We start from the raw sequence: 20,350 nt of genomic DNA, 5'->3' as shown, positions 1-20,350 counted from the left end.
CCCCACGGCAACAGACCCCGCCTCATGGCAACAGACCCCGCCCATGGCAACAGACCCAGCCCCATGGCAACAGACCCAGCCCCACGGCAACAGACCCCGCCCCACGACAACCGACCCAAGCTCACAACCCTTGCCCCGCCCATGGTAACAGACCCCGCCCACAGCGACTGGCCACGCCCCCTCCCTCCACGTGTACTGCGGCTCGGCGCGAGCGGGGCGGGAGAGCGGTGTCCGTCTGACGGACGACAGAGGAGCGGCGGCGGCGGCGGCGGCGGTGGAGCAGGCCCGGGACAGCCCCCACCCCCCCCACACACACACACAGCCAGCACCGTGAGGCCTGCCTCTCTCTACCCGCGTCCCATCCCAGCGACCTACCCGGCAGTGGGGTTACCGCCACCCCGGGGGGAGGGGAGGGTTAACTGCCCCGTCAGCAGAGTTACCCGCCTTGTCAAGGTGTTTAATTGCCTCAAGTGAGGGTTTAAACTGCCCCGACAGGAGAGCTAGCCGTGGGTTTAACGGTCTTGTCAGAGCTTTAACCGTCCCTTCACACGGTGAATTGTCCCAGCTGAGGACTTACGTCCTGTCAAAGGGGTAATAGTCTCAACTGAGGGTTAATTGTCCTGTCAAAGGGTTAATAGTCTCAACTGAGGGTTTAGCTACCCCGTTGGGACTCGGGGTTTTAATTGTCCTGTGTTAGGTGCTGTCCTGTGCTGTTCCGGAGGGTTTAACTGCCCCTGTCAGAGGGTTCATTGCCTCAGCTGGTGAATTAACTATCACTCTGGGAGTCAGGAGGCTTAACTACCCCTGGCTGGGGGGGGTTCAACTGCCACTGTCAGAGGGTTCATTGTCTCAACCAAGGGTTTAACTTTACCCTCTGGGAGTAAGGAGAGTTTAACTGCCCCCCCCCCCCCCCATCCCCATCAGAGGCTTCACTGTCCTCCCTGAGGGTCATTTATCTCAACTGAGTGTTTAACTGCCCCCACCCCACCCAACCCACCACCACCACATCAGAGGCTTCACTGTCCTCCCTGAGGGTCATTTGTCTCAACTGAGTGTTTAACTGCCCCTTTGGGAATTTAACTACCTCTGGCAGAGGTAACTGTCCAGTTGGAGGGTTAATTGTCTCAACTGCAGGTGTAACTGCCCTGTCAGAGAGTTTAATTGCCCTGTCAGAAGGTTTAGCTGCCCCATCAGGAGGGTTTAAACTGCACCAGTTAAGGGTTTGACTGCCCTGTCAGGACAGGATGGATTATTTGCTCCAGCTGAGGGTGTAACTGCCCCCCGCACTTCCTACAGAGAGTGTTAAGCATTACCCCAATAGGTTTGCCCCAATAGAATAAAGCATTGCCCCAAAAGGTTTAAACGGTGCCCCAACAGAGGGAATAAAAGGTTGCAACAGCAGAAGTTTTTCCATCTTTCGCAGCTTCACCAGCAGAGGGTTTAAAGCCAAGATCCCTAGCAGAGGGTTTTAAACCTTTCCCTGCCTCAGTTCACCCAGTAGGATTGTTATCACCTCTCCACCCCTACCTCACCCTAAGCAGAGTCCACCAGCCTCGCCATGCAGAACATCTTGGTCTCCATGGGCACCGTGGCCAGCACGGTGACAGTGTGCCAGGTACTGCGGCAAATAGCCAGGGAGTTCCTGAAGCCCCGGTGCGTGATTGAACGAGGGGGTGGGCTGAGCCAGACACCGCTGCAACTGGCCATCGAATTCATCTCCACCCTGCAGCTGTGCATCTGCACCCACGAGCTGAGGCTGCTAGGGGAGTCGGGGCTGCTGCCGGGGCTGGGGCCGTCCCTGGTGCTGGTCTACCTCGTCACCCTGGTTCACCTCTCCACCTTTGGCAGCGCCAGCTGCAACCCAGTCAACACTCTGGAGCGCTTCCTCTGCGGGCAGTATAGTGGGAAGCTGGCCCTGTCCAAGGTGCTGCTGCAAGTACTGGCAGCCTTGGCCGCCCGCCGGGTGACCGAGACTATCTGGACCCTGCACATGTCCGACCTACACTGGCACCACTGCCAGAACCACTTTAAGTGCACCTCGGCAATGAAGACCAGTACCTTAAGCAACGGCATGTTCGTAGAGTTCTCCTGTGCCTTCAGCCTGAGGGCCGTCATCGTCCGCTTCCATCATCTCTCTGCTAATCGCAGGATGTTCTTGGTGGCCGGGTTAATCACCTTCCTGGTGTTTGCAGGTATGGTCACAACTCCCGCCGCGGAATGCATTACCTTCATTAGCCGTCGGAAAATATAAGCTTGGTCTCCCCAGTAGAACAGTGGTGCGTGAACATAAGGAACTGCAGATGTTGGAATCTTGCATGGAACGCAAAGTGCTGGAATCAATCTGCAAGTCAGGCAGCATCTTTGGATGACATGGATAGGTAATGCTTTGGGTCATAGATTGTCAAGTAGTCATACAACATGGAAACAGGCCCTACTACTTTGAAGAAGGGTCCTGACCCAAAATATAATCTATCCATGTTCTTCAGTGGAGCTGCCTGATCTACTGAGTTACTCTAGCATTTTGTGTCTTCCTTTCGGCTCAACTTGCTAATGTTGATCAAGATGTATCAAGATGCTGATACACTAGTCCCACCTGCTGGTATTTGGCTGATAACCCTCATTTCCTATCATATAACCAGATAATATAACCATAGATGGCGCAATGGGCTAAGTGTTCGGCTGGCAACCGGAAGGTAGCTGGTTCGAATCCCGCTTGGAGTGCATACTGTCGTTGTGTCCTTGGGCAAGACACTTCACCCACCTTTGCCTGTGTGTGTGGATGTAATTATGTGAAGCACTTTGGGGTCAATGCAAGTTGACTAAAAATGTGCTATATAAATAAAGTAATTTAATTTAAAAATTTAATTTAATATAACAATTACAGCACGGAAACAGGCCATCTCTACCCTTCTAGTCCGTGCTGAACACGTATTCTCCCCTAGTCCCCATATGTGTCCAAATGTCTTTTAAATGTTATAGTACCTGCCTCAACTACCTCCTCTGGCAGCTTGTTCCATATACCCACCCCCTCTGGGTGAAAATGTTGCCCTTCAGGTTCCAATTAAATCCTTATATTCTCATGATAAACCTGTGTCCTTTGGTCCTGTGTCCGATTCCCTACTCTGGGTAGAAGACCCTGTGATTCATCCCATCTATCCCCCTCATGATTTTTTACACCTCTATAAGATTGCCCCTCTTCTTTCTGCACTCCAAGTAATAAAGTCCTAGCCTGCCCAACCTCTTCAAGTCCGGGCAACACCCTTGTAAATCTTCTCTGCACTCTTTCCAGTGTAACAACATTCTTCCAATAGCAGAATGACTCAAACTGAACACAATATTCCAAATGTGGCTTCATCAACGTCTTGTACAACTGTAATATAACACCCCAACCTCTATTCACAGAACCCTGACAGACCTAGCTGGTAGAGCTGGTTGGTTCTATCCTGACCTCGGGTGCTGTCTGTATGGAGTTTGCATGTTCTCCCTGTGACTGTGTGGGTCTACTCCAGGTGCTCCGGTTTCCTCCCACATCCCAAAGACCTGCGGCTTGTAAGTTAATTGCCCTTTGTAAATTGTCCCAAGTGTGAAGGGAGTGGATGCAAGAGTGGGGTAATGTAGAACTAGTGTGAATGGGTGATGATGGTCAGTGTGGGAGTAAGGGCCTGTTTACATGCTGTATTTATCTATCAATCAATCATTTAACTTCAAAAGTACGTGGTTCCCCAGCTATCTCAGGTCACCATAGCAGAGCATGGACTTTGGATTTTGTTTATTCATTCACAGAATGTCTATCTCTCCCATTATTTATTACACATCACCAATTATCCTTCAATTGTACAAGCAGTTAAGATTTGATCATATTGTGCGTATATATTTTAAAAACAAATTTGTGGGCACGCCTTTTTACACATTGGTGGGTGCCTCAAATGTACAGTCTGGGGTGGTGGTGGAAGGAGATACAACAATGGGATTTAAGAAGCTTTTAAATATTCACACGGCGCGCAACAAAAGCTTTTCACTGTACCTCGGTACACGTGACAATAAACTAAACTAAACTGAACTGGTATCTCTGGTTCACTGGTGTTTCTGGTCCAGAACTCTTGTTTCTAGTCCAGTAATTCAACCGCGAGAGATTGACTCCCCAATGGGGTACAGAATAGATTCCCGACGATTCTGCCAGGGCTAGAGGATTATAGTTATGAGGAGATAATTAAAAACGGGAAATTCCTAGACACGACACGTTAACTCTTTCTTTCTCCATGGATGCTGAGTTGCCGAGTGTTCACAGTATTTTATGTTTTTAATTTCAGATTTTTAATATGTGCAGTTTTGATTTTCAATAAAAAGACTATTTTCTATACTAATTATAGTTATGATATGTAGTTATGATTGCATAACCAAAGCAATTTGGAGATTTAATTGAGATTTATAACATTGAGGTGCTAAGAAACTGTGAAAGGAACCTATTCCATGTGCGGAAAACCCAGTAATTAGGTATGACTTATTTGTTAATTCATATATCGGGGTAAAAACAAAAAAAGTCACAAAGTGCTAGAGTAACTCAGCGGGTCAGGTGGAATCTGTGGAGGTCATAGATGACTTTTCGGGTCGGACTCCTCTTCAGGCTGCGTATAGTAGTGGGGATGAAAGTTTGTTAGTCTTTTTTAAGTTTAGTTTAGAGATACAGCAGGGAAACCAGCTCTATGGCCCGCCAAATCTGTGCCGACCAATGATCTCCCGCACATTAGTTGTATCCTGCACACTAGGAACACATTAGCCAATTAACCTTTGGGACTTAGGAGGAAACCAGGGCATCTGGAGAAAACGCATGGTCACAGGGACATACTGGTCTTGCCACCCAGATTGTGAAAAGGTATAAATTTAAAAAAAAACCCTACAAGACTGAGATCCTATGAAGTCTGATGAACGATAAAGAACTCGTGATAGCTTTATTCCTTGAATCCAGTGCTTATTATCAAACAGAAAAAGATGCTGGTATGCACCATTAATAAACATACATGTCACATTGCCGGAAAATGAAATAATGACGTCTAACGTTTTGGAAGAGGCGGTATGCCATACTGATGTGTGCTATCACAAAAAAAGCACTGCTTAAACCAATCACTAAAACCAGATAATCTTATTATCACCACGTGGATGTTGGAGAGCTTGCTGCTAGTCTCTCACTGTGCCATGCAGTGCTTATTGGATGTGCTTGGATCACAATAGCAACCCTATCTATTGCTATTCTTCTGGAATAAAGCTTTTGAGAAAGGCAAGTTGGAAACCGGCAAGATAAACACATCAGAAGACAAAAAAAGTGCTGGAGTGACGCAATGGGCCAGGCAGCATGTCTGGAGAACATAGATGGGTAACATTTTGTATCAGGAGCCTTCTTCGACTAAAGAAGCTGAAGAAGATCCCAATCCATTGTTCTTCATAGATGCTACCTGACCTGCTGAGTTACTCCAGCACTTTGCACTTTTTTTGTAAATTAATGTCTTAAAAAGACACTTGGAATGTATATTGAAAGGAAAGATTTAGAGGGATATGGACCGGCAGGTGGGACTAGGGTAGATGGGGCATCTTGGTCCAAATTGGCAAGTCGATCGGGAAACAGTTGGGGAGAACAGATCGAGGTACGAGATTGGATATGCCAAGAAACCATCCGCCTGACGTAAACTTAGCAATCACTTCCAGTTCTTAATATTGCTTGGATTTCTGTGACTTCTGTAATCTTTCTGTCACCAGCTGGAGGGCTGACGGGAGCCGTGTTCAACCCAGCGCTGGCCTTTTCAATCACGTTCCATTGTGACGGATATACCTACCTCGAATACAGCTTCGCTTACTGGCTTGGACCTCTCCTAGGTAAGGAGGCTTATCATCATGTGGGAAGGCCTGAGGGAGCCAAAAGGGGTTGACTCGAGCTGGTCGATCACTCCGGCAGCTAAAATGACACCCAGTGTTTAGATTTATTATTGTCATATGTACTGAGGTTCAGTGAAGAGTTTTGTTTTGCGTGCTATCAAATCATATTACTATACATAGCTACAATAAAGCCAAACTCGCATACAATGGGTAGAGTGAAGGGGAAAAAAAAAGATAGGCACACAGTGCTGGAGTAACTGAGCGGTTCAAACAGCATCTCCGACAAAAAAAGGATGGGTGACATTTTGGTTTGGGAACTTGTTCAAACCCGACCCGCCCCGAAACGTCACCCATCCCTTTTTCTCCTGAGATGCTACCTGATCCGTTGAGTTTCTCCAAAACTTTGTCTCCATCTTTGTAAATAAACCTGCAGTTCTTTGTTGCCACAGAGTGAAAACAAGATACAGAGTACTGAATATAGTTCTCAGCATTGTAGCAAAAGAGTTCCAGAGACAAAGTCCAATGTCTGTAATCGGGTAGAGGTGGATCGGACAGTACCCTAGCTTATGAAAGGACCGTTCAGAAGCCTGATAACGGATATGGTGGTTGTGTTCATTGAGCTGTTCATCAGCCTTGCATGGATTCCTGGTTTTAAACCATGGACTATCTCTTGTCTTCTCTGGTTTGGCAGAATTGGATGAATCTTGAGGGAGGTGATGGCCAATTGGTCAATACCACAGGGTTATCAATATGAAGGTTTTTTTTCTTGCATTTCATTCGACCAAAGCAATCTTTGAAGGCATCAATGAGATGCGTTCTTCGAGAAACATCGTCTGTGCAGCCACTTTTCCTCCTCTATTTATAACTTGCTGATGATACCATGGTCTTTAATCTTGTTCATAAGACCCCGCTAGCAGCCCTTGTCAATTGATAACCGGATCCAACTGTAACAGTGGTGTCCATCCTGTAGCAATGTCAGTTAATGATTAAGAAAAGGCAGGCTTCTCCCATGATCGTCAATGACTCCCCAGTACAAAAACCCCCTTTGTTCTCGGTAGCTCTCGTCTCGAGATCTGAACATGACTAACCTCACCTGTACTGTGATCAGAGCAACCATGGAGTAATTGGTTTGTCAAGGCTCTGTATCATCTGCAAGCTAGCAGTGTGATAGATTATCATTCACCTTAACAGACACAACTGCTGCTGCAGTGTTGAAAATGTTGAGGTCCTTGCTTCACCAAAACACAAAGTGCTGGTGGAACTCAGCTGGTCAGGCAGTGTTTGTGGAGGGAATCGACAGGCGATGTCTCAGAGTCTAGAGAGGCCCTACCCAAAACTTCTGTTAATTTTCTACTCTGCTTTGCTCAAGATTCCAGCATCTGCAGTTCCAGTTCCCCCTTCACCTTAGGACTGGACAGAACTTCAGTCTTGCATGAAATGCAACATTGTTTAGTTGAGTTTAATATTGTCACGTGTACTGAGGTACAGTGAAAAGGTTTTGTTTGCATGCTATCCAGTCAGTGAAAAGACACCACATGATCATAATCAAGCCGTCCAAAGTGCACAGATACAGGATAAAGGGTATGACGTTTAGTGCAAGATAAAGTCTGATTAAAGATGGTTCCAAGGTCTCCAATGTGGTAGATGGGAGGTCAGGACCACACTCTGCTGGGTGATAGGATGGTTCAGTTGACATAACAGCTGGGAAGAAACTGAATCTGGAGTTGTATGTTTTCAAACTTCTGTAACTCTTGCCTGATTGGAGAGGGGAGAAGAGGGAGTGACCGAGGTGAGACTGGTCCTTGATTATGCTGGTGACCTCGCTGAGGCTGTGTGAAATGTAGATGGAATCAATAGAAGGGAGGTTGGTTTGTGTGATGGTCTGGGCTGCATCCACAACTCTGCAGTTTCTTGCGGTCTTGGATGGAGCTGTTCCCAAACCAGGCTGTGATGCATCCGGATAAAATGCTTTCTACGGCGCATCTGTGGAAGTATATGTGGGTTGTTGGGGACATGCCAAACTTCCTAAGCCTTCTAAAGAGGTAGATGGCACAGGAGCAGGTCAGTCTGGCATCTCCAATGCCTTGGTTCAATCGTGATAAGTAAAGTTTGCAAGTTCTCACTGTGAACTAGTTTGGTTTTCTCCAGGTGCTCCAGTTTCCTCCCACTGTCATGCGGGTCTGTTGGTTAGTTGGCCACTACAAATTGCCCCTGGTGTATTTGGATCCAAAGAATGAATCGACTGGGCTTGTATTCGCTGAAATTTAGAAGAATGAGAGGAGATCTTATAGAAACACAAAAACTCTTAATGGATTGGACAGGCAGGAAAGATGTTCCCCATGTTGGGAGAGTCCAGAACCAGGGGCCACAGTTTAAGAATAAGGGGTAGGCCATTTAGGACTGAGATGAGGAAAACATTTTTCACCCAGAGAAAAATCTGAATCTGTGGAATTCCCTGCCACAGTAGGCAGTGGAGTCCAATTCACTGGATGTATTCAAGAGAGAGTTGGATATACGACTTAACGCTAACAGAATCAAGGGATATGGGGAGAAAGTAGGAACAGGATACTGGCTCTGGATGATCAGCCATGATCATATTGAATGGCGGTGCAGGCTCGAAGGGCTAAATGGCCAACTCTTGCACCTATTTTCTATGAGTGATCAATGGAGAAATCGGGGGATTGATGAACGTCTTTAGACGTTTCCTGACTTTATTTCCTTGCGTTCAGGGAGAGCGAAATAAGTGATGTTGCAATTGAGTTGATGGGATTGCTGTGTGAGCCAGCATAGCCTAGAAGGATCAAATTGCCACCTCCTATGTCGGAACGACTGTGTCAATAGCCATGCATGCCTGGCATGACTGTAGATTGGTAAATGTGTCATTGCTAGTGGGTGGAGACAGAACGTATCCTGGAGTAGAATTTAGCTGGACCTTCTGACGTTGCTGCTCAATTAGGTACAATAGCTACCTACACCACAGTCTGCAGTGTCCAGTGAACTTCCCCTTTGGTGAGAGGGAGAATGTACGAACTTCACACAATCAACACTGGTCAGGATCAGAGGCAGCAGCACTAACTGTGGGCTGGTGGGACTAGTGTATATGGGGCATGTTGGTCGGCATGGGCAAGTTGAGCTGAAGGGCTTGTTTCCACGCTGTATGACTCTGACTCTACCTGCTGCCCAACCTTGGAACAGATCTCGAAATCCCCCTGGATTTCTGTCACTCCCTACTGTTTTCTCCCTCCCCTTCTTTCTCGCTCCTTAATCTCTTCCTCCTGCCCACTCCTCCAGGTGCCCTGACAGCTGTGATGTTGTTTGACAAGAGGATGGTATGTTGTGCCAACGCCGCTGTGCAAACTCCGAGGAGCAGCATGAAGAGAGACTGAAGGGTGAATGAACGAGGTCGATCGCATTATGAAGCTTTTCCTTCCATTTCAACTGGGACTTTGATAAATGAAGGACTGTAAGCAAGCTGTATTAATCGACAGAGGTCTGTATAACAATTTTTAGGGAATCTTTTACAAAAGTTGAGGAAAATTTCTAACGTAGATTTTATTCTGTGGATCTGTGGTTGTTCCGAGGTTGCTGCTGCCTTGGAGAAGGAGTCTCTTGTCTTAAGAGGCAAGGATGGGTGCTAACACGAACTACATCGGTAGAGGCAAACCATCTTGTCAATGAAGAATCTGTCTTAATAACACAACTGTAAAGCTGCTTAGTTATATCCTAGGGGTTGTTGGTCAGCAGAGTTCTATAGAAACACACTTGTACCACTAGATTTTATTGTTTTATTAATGTTTGTCCTGTAGCACCTGCTGTTGTTTATGGACTCAGTGAATGTGATGGGGAGAGGGGAGAGGGTCTGCGGCGAGGAGTTGCACTGGTTGGCTGCGTGGGTGCTCCATTTAGTTGCAGCGTCAGCGTGGGACGGGCAGTGCTGATGCTGGGCCAGAGGGTTGGATGGTACAATTGCAAGGCTGGGTTGCCACGCCTGCATTCCACAGAGGGAGAGGGAGAGAGAAGGCAATCACGCGAAGAACCATCACAGTGGATAACTTTGGGGTGCATTGGCACAGTGCCAGGAGTGGGGGTTAGGGGAAGGATGGTAGGGGATAGTACACTCACTGTGTCGTGCCATCTGTGAGCCAATGAATTATGGATTCACATATGAACCAAAAGAAGAGATAAGCAGTTAGAAAATAAACTCTCACTTACAAAGGACGTGTTGTTGATTAGGGTAACTTCCCCATTAAATGTGTCTGGATAGTGAGATCATCTGAAAGTTGAATTTTACTCTCTTAAATTGAATTGTGTTTAATTTAATCAACATTTGAACAGTGACTAACAGCCCTTTAACACCCAGACCATTGTCAGGGTAGTGTCATTTTTAGATATAGTGTAGAATTTTGTATTAATTCATTCGTTCTCTCATGTTTGGAAAAGTTAGAGAACTCCTCAAGGGAGTGTGTGGGGGGAGGGGGATGGAGGGTGCAATTTTTATTTGAGATTAGGAAAATCAAATTCTTCCAATGGCTCAACTAACAGCACAGTGGCTCAGTGAAAGTTCTGCTGCCTTACGGCGCCAGAGACCCCGGTTCAATGCTGTCTGCACGGAGATTTGTACGTTCTCCCTGTGACCACGTGGGTTTTCTCTGGGTACTGCATCCCAAAAAGGTACAGGTTTGTAGGTTAATTGGCTTTGCTAAAATTGTAAATTGTCCCTAGTGTGTAGGATAGTGCTAGTGTACGGGGTGATTGCTGTTCGGCGCGGACTCGGTTGGCCGAAGGGCCCGTTTCCGCGCTGTTTCTCAAGTCTAAAAGGTGAGCAGGCAGTTCAGTGGGATAGCCACTGCGCAAACCGGAATAATTATCGGTCTGGGTTCCAATGTCAGTCTTCAGCTTTCGAGAGGTTGTACTCACTCCTGGAAGAAACTGAGGTCAGACTCTAGTCCAGGCTTTTATAATTCGGCAACGCATCAGAAAGCACCTGATACCCATTGTAGGGAACTGTGAGTTACACCAGCCTATGGACACTGAAAATGTGATTTATAGCTGCTGGATAATGAATTCCGGGAATGCAGGAAGGTAACTGGAAACAAAGTCATATTTGATAGAGATGGGGACTATACCTGAAGGTTTCAGGTGAGATCCGTTAGACTCTTCCTGACCTGGTGATGCATTTTCACTGTATATTCCGATTAAATGACCATTCCTTGACACTTTGGAACCACGTTGATGAGTAAATGTTTTGAAATTGTTTAAGATTATTGCAGCCTACCTTGCCATTATTTGCAATTACTGGACTTACAGTTCTTGATGAGTTATTTTAAATTGGAAAAGTAATCCGCATCAGAAGGCAGGAGTAGGCCTTCAGTCACAGGGTGATACAGACAGAGGCCTGCACTTTGGTACAATGATAAAACACTGACCATCAAATATCCAAGGTCCAAGCTTCTTCCATCATTCCATGCAATCTCGCCTGATCATCCATCTCAATATCACATTCCCTGTATTTGCTGCATATGGTGGCACTGTGGCCCACAGCTCCAGAGACCCATGTTCAATCCTGACCCCGGGTGTTGTTTGCACATTCTCCCTGTGACCGCATGGGTTTCCTTCGGGGCACCATTTTCCTCCTTCAGACTGCAGAAGTGTCTGAAGAAGGATTCCGACCCGAAATGTCACCGATTATTCTTTTTCTCCGGAGATGCTGCCTGACTCGCTGGAATTACACCAGCATTTTGTGTCTATTTTGGGTAGGTGAATTGCCTGCTATAAATTACCCCGAGGAGAGGAAGTGGCAAAAATAATTAAAAGGGAATTGATTGGTATGAGAGAAAGGATAGGGGAAGGGGTAGAGGGGAAATAAGGAAGAAGGAAACTGAAAACTGGCATGAACCCAACGGGCTGAATGGCCAGCTCTTGTGCTGCATTGGGAAGTCAATTTGGAACTTGCTGCTTTGATGGAAGCAGTTAATCAGGAGCCCAGGTTGACAAGTGAGAGCACACAGTTACATGTCCAAGGGTGACGGGCATTGATTAGCACAGAGCTGGCATGGATTTGGATGGGCCAAAAGTTTCTGATGGGCAACTCGGATGAGCAAAGAAGTGGCTACCAGTGCTGTTCCTCAACGAGTTAAAGGAAAAATTCCAGGAATGAGAGTTTGCACAGGGACTGTACAGAATTACTCTCGCCCGATTAATCCCATTATCCTGAAAGGTTCAGTTGGGAGCTTGTTCGGAAGAATGTTTCTGTCTTTCCATCCGGAAGTAATAGAACTAGACACCCTGGGAAGTCCAAGCTGGGCTGTCTGATTCCATCCTTCCACAGAGCCACGATAGCACAGGTGGTCTCCAAGGGATGTGTTGGGTAACTGGGCAATTCATAGAACGGTGCATCCAGAAGCTCAGCACTAGCCAATCAAAAATATGTTGCTTCCCCCGACACCTTACCAATTGCTTCCATTCAAGTTCTCGCCCTACTTTTGATGTGCTCCTTAGACATAGAGATGTACAGCATACAAATGGGCCCTTTGTCCCACCATGTCCATACTGACCTTTATACCTATCCACATTAATTCCATTTGTCTGCAGTGGTGCAGCTGGAAGAGCTGCTGACGCAGTGCCAGAGACCCGCGTCGATCCTGACCTCAGTTGCTGTCTTTGTGGAGTTTTGGCACATTCTCCCTGTGGCTGCGTGGGTTTCCTCTGGGTACTTTGGTTTCCTCCCGCATTCCCAAGACGTGTGGGTTTGTTGGTTAATTGCCCCTCTGTAAATTGACCCTAGTGTGTAGGGGTGGATGAGAAAGTGGAATAACATAGAATCAGTGTGGATGGCTGGTGTTGACATGGTGGGCCAGCCGAAGGGTCGTTTACATGCAATATCTTTCAATTAGGACTGTGTCCTTCTGATCCTTAGCAAATTTGCAGATGACACAAAGCTGGGTGGCAGTGTGAACTGTGAAGAGGATGCTATGCGAATGCAGGGTAACTTGGACAGGTTGGGTGAGTGGGCAGATGCATGGCAGATGCAGTTAATGTGGATATGGTGTCAAGTTGGGAAAAGGGGATTAACAATGGGATCTGGGGGTCCTTGTTCATCAGTAAATGAAAGTAAGCATGCAGGTACTTCAGGCAGTGAAGAAAGCGAATGGCATGTTGGCCTTCTTAACAAGAGGAGTTGAGTATAGGAACAAAGAGGTCCTTCTGTAGTTGTACAGGGCCCTAGTGAGACCACACCTGGAGTATTGTGTGCAGTTTTGGTCCCCTAATTTGAGTAGGACATTCTTGCTATTGAGGGAGTGCAGCGTAGGTTTACAAGATTAATTCCCGGGATGGCGGGACTGTCATATGCTGAGAGAATGGAGCGGCTGGACTTGTATACTTTGGAATTTAGAAGGATGAGAGGGAATCTTATTGAAACATATAAGATTATTAAGGGTTCGGACAGGCTAGAGGCAGGAAACATGTTCCCGATGTTGGGGGAGTCCAGAACCAGGGGCCACAGTTTAAGAATAAGCGGTAAGGCATTTAGAACAGAGATGAGGAAACACTTTTTCAGAGAGTTGTGAGTTTGTGGAATTCTCTGCCTCAGTGGGCGGTGGAGGCCGGTTCAAAGCCAAAGTCAAGTAGCCTTTATTGTCATTCAGACTGAACGAAATTTTGTTGCCTTGCAGTCCTACATATAGTAAAAAATGACAAAAACACACAATAAACACAAATGAACATCCATCACAATGAGGAGTATTCAAGGCAAAAGTCTTAAGTCTTTGTCTCTTCCCTTCTTATTCTCCCTCTACGCCGAGGCGATCCAGGCTTCGGATTTTGCACTGTGCCGGGTGATGGTAAGTAATGTCAGTCCCGCGGCTGAATCCAAGCTCCGCGAACGGGCCGGTTCAACTCTGCGGCCCGGGGTGGTCGAAGACACCCTCCAGTCCAGAGGACGCAGCTGTTGTCGCGGGAGCTCCGGAGAACAAGTCACCAACCTGCGAGTTCCCGACGATGTCGTCCACTGGGCCCGGGGCTGAGGTCGGGTCGCCGCTGCCCGCTCCGAGGTCGGGACGCCGCAGCTCCAGCTCCGAGGCCGCCTGCTCCGCTATTAGGCCTCGGCGGAGACGGGGGAATACGAGAGAAGTCGCATCCCCCCCGAAATAAGAGACCAAAAACATGTTTCTCCCCCCCCCACCCACACACATACACAATAAACAAAAAATTAACTAAAACAGGACAAAAGAACAACACAAAAAAGAAAAAAAACAGACGGACTGCAGGCGAGCCGCAGCTGCTAAGGCAGCGCCGCCATCTTGGAATACTTTCAAAAGAGAGCTTGATAGGGCTCTTAAAGATAGTGGAGTCAGGGGATATGGGGAGAAGGTAGGAACGGGGTACTGATTGGGGATGATCATTGAATGGCGGTGCTGGCTCGAAGGGCCGAATGGCCTACTCCTGCACGTATTGTCTAGCTGTGCCTATTTAAGTGTCTATGTTACTGTCCATTAAAGGTAGTGATTGTATCTGATTCCACCATCTCTGCCAGCACAAAGCAGGTAGCAACCATTCTTTGTGGTCTCAATAAAAACAGAAAATGCTGCAAGTACTCAGCTGGTCAGTCAGCATCACAGTGCAACACTGAAAATCGGGGATGTGTGGAAGACCAAATTGGTAGGACACTGATTTGGGAGGTTTGTGCAGTCGATGGAGGTAGATCTGCTGACAGCATTTATGAGCACTTGAATCGTCGGGCAATATAAGGCCTTGAGTCAGGTGCTGGGAGACTGGTCAGTGTGAACATGTTTCCGTATTAATTTAGTTTAGAGATACAGCGCGGAAACAGGCCCTTCGGCCCACCGGGCCCACATCGACCAGCGATCCCCGCATATTAACACTATCTTACATGCTAGAGACAATTTTTACATTTACCAAGCCAATTTACCTACAAATCTGTACGTCTTTGAAGTGTGGGAAGAAACTGAAGATCTCGTGTAGGATGGTGCTAGTGTACAGGGTGATCACGCGGACCCGGTGGGCCTGTGTCCGCATGTTATCTCAAGTCTGGGACATAAAGTGCTGGAATAACTCAGCAGGTCGGACAGCATCTCTGGAGGACATGAGAAGACCAAGGAGCTCATTGTAGACTTCAGGAAATCTAGGGGCGGCACGCACACCCCCATCCACATCAACGGGACAGAGGTGGAACGTGTTTCCAGCTTCAGGTTCCTGGGGGTCAACATCTCCGATGACCTCTCTTGGACCCACAATACCTCAACTCATAGAAACATAGAAATTAGGTGCAGGAGTAGGCCATTCGGCCCTTCGAGCCTGCACCGCCATTCAATATGATCATGGCTGATCATCCAAATCAGTATCCCGTACCTGCCTTCTCTCCATACCCTCTGATCCCCTTAGCCACAAGGGCCACATCTAACTCCCTCTTAAATATAGCCAATGAACTGGCCTCAACTACCCTCTGTGGCAGAGAGTTCCAGAGATTCACCACTCTCTGTGTGAAAAACGTTTTTCTCATCTCGGTTTTAAAGGATTACTCCCTTATCCTTAAGCTGTGACCCCTTGTCCTGGACTTCCCCAACATCGGGAACAATCTTCCTGCATCTAGCCTGTCCAACCCCTTAAGAATTTTGTAAGTTTCTATAAGATCCCCTCTCAATCTCCTAAATTCTAGAGAGTATAAACCAAGTCTATCCAGTCTTTCTTCATAAGACAGTCCTGACATCCCAGGAATCAGTCTGGTGAACCTTCTCTGCACTCCCTCTATGGCAATAATGTCCTTCCTCAGATTTGGAGACCAAAACTGTATGCAATACTCCAGGTGTGGTCTCACCAAGACCCTGTACAACTGCAGTAGAACCTCCCTGCTCCTATACTCAAATCCTTTTGCTATGAAAGCTAACATACCATTCGCTTTCTTCACTGCCTGCTGCACCTGCATGCCTACTTTCAATGACTGGTGTACCATGACACCCAGGTCTCGCTGCATCTCCCCTTTTCCTAATCGGCCACCATTTAGATAATAGTCTGCTTTCCTGTTTTTGCCACCAAAATGGATAACCTCACATTTATCCACATTATACTGCATCTGCCAAACATTTGCCCACTCACCCAGCCTATCCAAGTCACCTTGCAGTCTCCTAGCATCCTCCTCACAGCTAACACTGCCCCCCAGCTTAGTGTCATCCGCAAACTTGGAGATATTGCCTTCAATTCCCTCATCCAGATCATTAATATATATTGTAAATAGCTGGGGTCCCAGCACTGAGCCTTGCGGTACCCCACTAGTCACTGCCCGCCATTGTGAAAAGGACCCGTTTACTCCTACTCTTTGCTTCCTGTTTGCCAGCCAGTCCTCTATCCACATCAATACTGAACCCCCAATGCCGTGTGCTTTAAGTTTGTATACTAATCTCTTATGTGGGACCTTGTCGAAAGCCTACTGGAAGTCTAGATACACCACATCCACTGGTTCTCCCCTATCCACGCTACTAGTTACATCCTCGAAAAATTCTATAAGATTCGCCAGACATGATTTACCTTTCATAAATCCATGCTGACTTTGTCCAATGATTTCACCACTTTCCAAATGTGCTGCTATCCCATCTTTAATAACTGACTCTAGTAGTTTCCCCACTACCGATGTTAGACTAACTGGTCTGTAATTCCCCGTTTTCTCTCTCCCTCCCTTCTTAAAAAGTGGGGTTACATTTGCTACCCGCCAATCCTCAGGAACTACTCCTGAATCTAAAGAGTTTTGAAACATTATTACTAATGCATCCACTATTTCTGGAGCTACTTCCTTAAGTACTCTGGGATGCAGCCTATCTGGCCCTGGGGATTTATCGGCCTTTAATCCACTCAATTTACCCAACACCACTTCCCGACTAACCTGGATTTCACTCAATTCCTCCAACTCCTTTGACCCGCGGTCCCCTGCTATTTCCGGCAGATTATTTATGTCTTCCTTAGTGAAGACGGAACCAAAGTAGTTATTCAATTGGTACACAAAATTGCTGGAGGAACTCAGCGGGTGCAGCAGCATCTATGGAGCGAAGGAAATAGGCGACGTTTCGGGCCGAAACCCTTCTTCAGACTAGTTATTCAATTGGTTCGCCATATCCTTGTTTCCCATGATCAACTCACCTGTTTCTGACTGCAAGGGACCTACATTTGTTTTAACTAATCTCTTTCTTTTCACATATCTATAAAAACTTTTGCAGTCAGTTTTTATGTTCCCTGCCAGTTTTCTTTCATAATCTATTTTTCCTTTCCTAATTAAGCCCTTTGTCCTCCTCTGCTGGTCTCTGAATTTCTCCCAGTCCTCTGGTATGCTGCTTTTTCTGGCTAATTTGTACGCATCATCCTTCGCTTTGATACTATCCCTGATTTCCCTTGTTATCCACGGATGCACTACCTTCCCCGATTTATTCTTTTGCCAAACTGGGATGAACAATTTTTGTAGTTCATCCATGCAGTCTTTAAATGTCTTCCATTGCATATCCACCGTCAACCCTTTTAGAATTAATTGCCAGTCAATCTTGGCCAATTCACGTCTCATACCCTCAAAGTTACCTTTCTTTAAGTTCAGAACCATTGTTTCTGAATTAACAATGTCACTCTCCATCCTAATGAAGAACTCAACCATATTATGGTCACTCTTGCCCAAGGGGGCACGTACAACAAGACTGCTAACTAACCCTTCCTCATTACTCAATACCCAGTCCTCGTTGGTTCCTCTACATGTTGATTTATCCCGTGTTAACTATCCCGCATACATTCCAAGAAATCCTCTTCCTCAGCACCCCTGCCAATTTGATTCACCCAATCTATATGTAGATTGAAGTCACCCATTATAACTGTTTTGCCTTTGTCGCACGCATTTCTAATTTCCTGTTTGATACCATCTCCAACTTCACTACTACTGTTAGGTGGCCTGTACACAACACCCACCAGCGTTTTCTGCCCCTTAGTGTTTCGCAGCTCTACCCATACCGATTCCACATCCTCCAAACTAATGTCCTTCCTTTCCATTGCGTTAATCTCCTCTCTAACCAGCAACGCTACCCCACCTCCTTTTCCTTTCTCTCTATCCCTCCTGAATATTGAATATCCCTGGATGTTCAGCTCCCAGCCTTGGTCACCCTGGAGCCATGTCTCCGTGATCCCAACTATATCATAATCATTAATGGCTATCTGCACGTTCAACTCATCCACCTTATTACGAATACTCCTTGCATTGAGACACAAAGCCTTCAGGCTTGTTTTTACAATGCTCTTACCCCTTATACAATTATGTTGAAAAGTGGCCTTTTTTGATTTTTGCCCTGGTTTTTTGTCTGCCTGCCACTTTTACTTTTCACCTTGCTACCTATTGCTTCTACCCTCATTTTACACCCCCCTGCCTCTCTGCTCTTGTACCCATCCCCCTGCCACATTAGTTTAAATCCTCCCCGACAGCACTAGCAAACACTCCCCCAAGGACATTGGTTCCATTCCAGCCCAGGTGCAGACCGTCCTGTTTGTACTGGTCCCACCTCCCCCAGAACTGGTTCCAATGCCCTAAAAATTTGAATCCCTCCCTCTTGCACCATTTTTCAAGCCACGTATTCATCTGCAATATCCTCCTATTTCTACTCTGACTGGCCCGTGGTACTGATAGTAATCCAGAGATTATTACCTTTGAGGTCCTACTTTTAAGTTTATCTCCTAGCTCCCTAAATTCATCTTGTAGGACCTCACCCCTTTTTTTACCTATATCGTTGGTCAAGAAGGGTCACCAGTGTCTCTTCTTCCTGAGGAGACTGAAGAAGGTCCATCTGTCTCCTCAGATTCTGGTGAACTTCTACCGCTGCACCATCGAGAGCATCCTTACCAACTGTATCACAGTATGGTATGGCAACTGCTCTGTCTCCGACCGGAAAGCACTGCAGAGGGTGGTGAAAATTGGCCAAGGCATCACCGGTTCCTCGCTCCCCTCCATTGAGTCTGTCCAAAGCAAGCGTTGTCTGCGAAGGCCGCTCAGCATCGCCAAGGACTGCTCTCACCCCAACCATGGACTGTTTACCCTCCTACCATCCGGGAGGCGCTACAGGTGTCTCCGTTACCGGACCAGCAGGTCCAGGAACAGCTGCTTCCCTGCGGCTGTCACACTACTCAACAATGTACCTCGGTGACTGCCAATCACCCCCCCCCCCCCCCCCCCGGACACTCCTCCCACAGGAAAAACACTATGACTGCATACATGTAAATAGATTTATTTATTGAAATCATATTCTATGTCGCTCTTCCAGGGAGATGCTAACTGCATTTCATTGTCTCTGTACTGTACACTGATAATGACAATTAAAGTTGAATCTGAATCTGAGGTGACGTTGTGGTTCAGGACCCTTTTTCAGACTGCTTTATCGAGGACATGGGTAGCTGACGTTTTGCATTGCGACATGCTCTGCAGTGACCCTTTGTACCCAGCATCTCCTGAGTACAATTCACTGAACCCAGGCTAAAACTTTGCAGAAATGGTGTTGCCGTTCCAAAGTTTTATTTTGATAAGTAATTTGACTGTCACACACTGTACTTAAGAGCAATGTCTAACAGAAGGAATATGCATGTATTATAACGTTCCCTCCCATTACCTTGTTGCAGTCGTATATTTTGTGGTGTGAAATGTATGCAGAGTATGTTGTCATTTCAGATAATTAGTGAGTCTCCACTGGGTTCTTACATCAGCCCTAAAGACTGATGTTTAAAGGCAGCAACAGAAATATGATGCCGTTGTGGAAGTTTTATGGCATTATTTGAATATGTGCTGCTTCGTTAACTATTCTTCTGCCGTTAACGAGCCAAGAACATCACCCTCTCTGACCCTTCTTCCCTCTCTGTGAAATAATTTATTGCCATCGTACCTTAACTTGTGGCAGCAGTCTAATCAGCCCATTCTTACTATGCTTGCTCACAGGGGAACAATCTCATTAGATCCAATTCCCCTTCTCCTTCTTTCCCTGAAATACTGTAATTCGAGGGCACAAGCTTCTTTGATTTATTTTTAATCTAGGCCAAAGATAGTTCACCGCGGCCAATTCAGCTCCCAACTGGCCCGTGTGTGAGATGCGAGAGGAAACCCACATGGTCACAGGGAGAATGCCTTGTACTCAAGGAATAAAGGATTCTTGATCTCCTGCTCTACCTCTTGCATTTTATTTTAAACTACGTTTTCTCTGTAGCTGTGAAGCTATTTTGCATTTGTTTTCTCTCTCTCTTGCACCCATGTGAGGTATGATTTGCCTGGATGGCCAGCGAACAAGTTTTTCCACTACATCTCAGTTAAATGACAATAATAAACAGCACCCAAGGTCAGGATTGAACCAGCGTCTCAGGAACTGTGAGGCTGCGGCACTGAACGCTGCACTGTGTTGCCCTGATGGATGGCTCTTGTGAATTGCTTTGTGAATGTCAGACATTGCCTGACAAAAAACAGGAA

General features: G+C 46.6%; 1 protein-coding gene across 1 annotated transcript; it reads left to right on the top strand.

The window, feature by feature from the left end:
- Positions 1–220: 220 nt before the first annotated feature.
- aqp11 (aquaporin 11) lies at positions 221–11,132 on the top strand. Its single transcript, XM_033023374.1, has 3 exons — positions 221–2,192; positions 5,752–5,868; positions 9,160–11,132. Exons 1-3 carry the CDS (start codon positions 1,559–1,561, stop codon positions 9,252–9,254), a joined length of 846 nt encoding a protein of 281 aa, XP_032879265.1. The 5' UTR covers positions 221–1,558; the 3' UTR covers positions 9,255–11,132.
- Positions 11,133–20,350: the final 9,218 nt, after the last annotated feature.

Source organism: Amblyraja radiata, chromosome 6 (genome assembly GCF_010909765.2).
Source record: "Amblyraja radiata isolate CabotCenter1 chromosome 6, sAmbRad1.1.pri, whole genome shotgun sequence".
NCBI classification, from domain to species: domain Eukaryota; kingdom Metazoa; phylum Chordata; class Chondrichthyes; order Rajiformes; family Rajidae; genus Amblyraja; species Amblyraja radiata.
Note: the sequence above shows the minus strand (reverse complement) of the source record. Positions and strands in the feature narration are given on the sequence as shown.

Coding starts and splice junctions, on each gene's coding strand:
- aqp11 (XM_033023374.1), top strand. CDS start 1,559: ATGCAGAACATCTTGGTCTCCATGGGCACCGTGGCCAGCACGGTGACA. Junction 2,193..5,751: donor CACCTTCCTGGTGTTTGCAG/GTATGGTCACAA, acceptor TTCTGTCACCAG/CTGGAGGGCTGACGGGAGCC. Junction 5,869..9,159: donor CTGGCTTGGACCTCTCCTAG/GTAAGGAGGCTT, acceptor CCACTCCTCCAG/GTGCCCTGACAGCTGTGATG.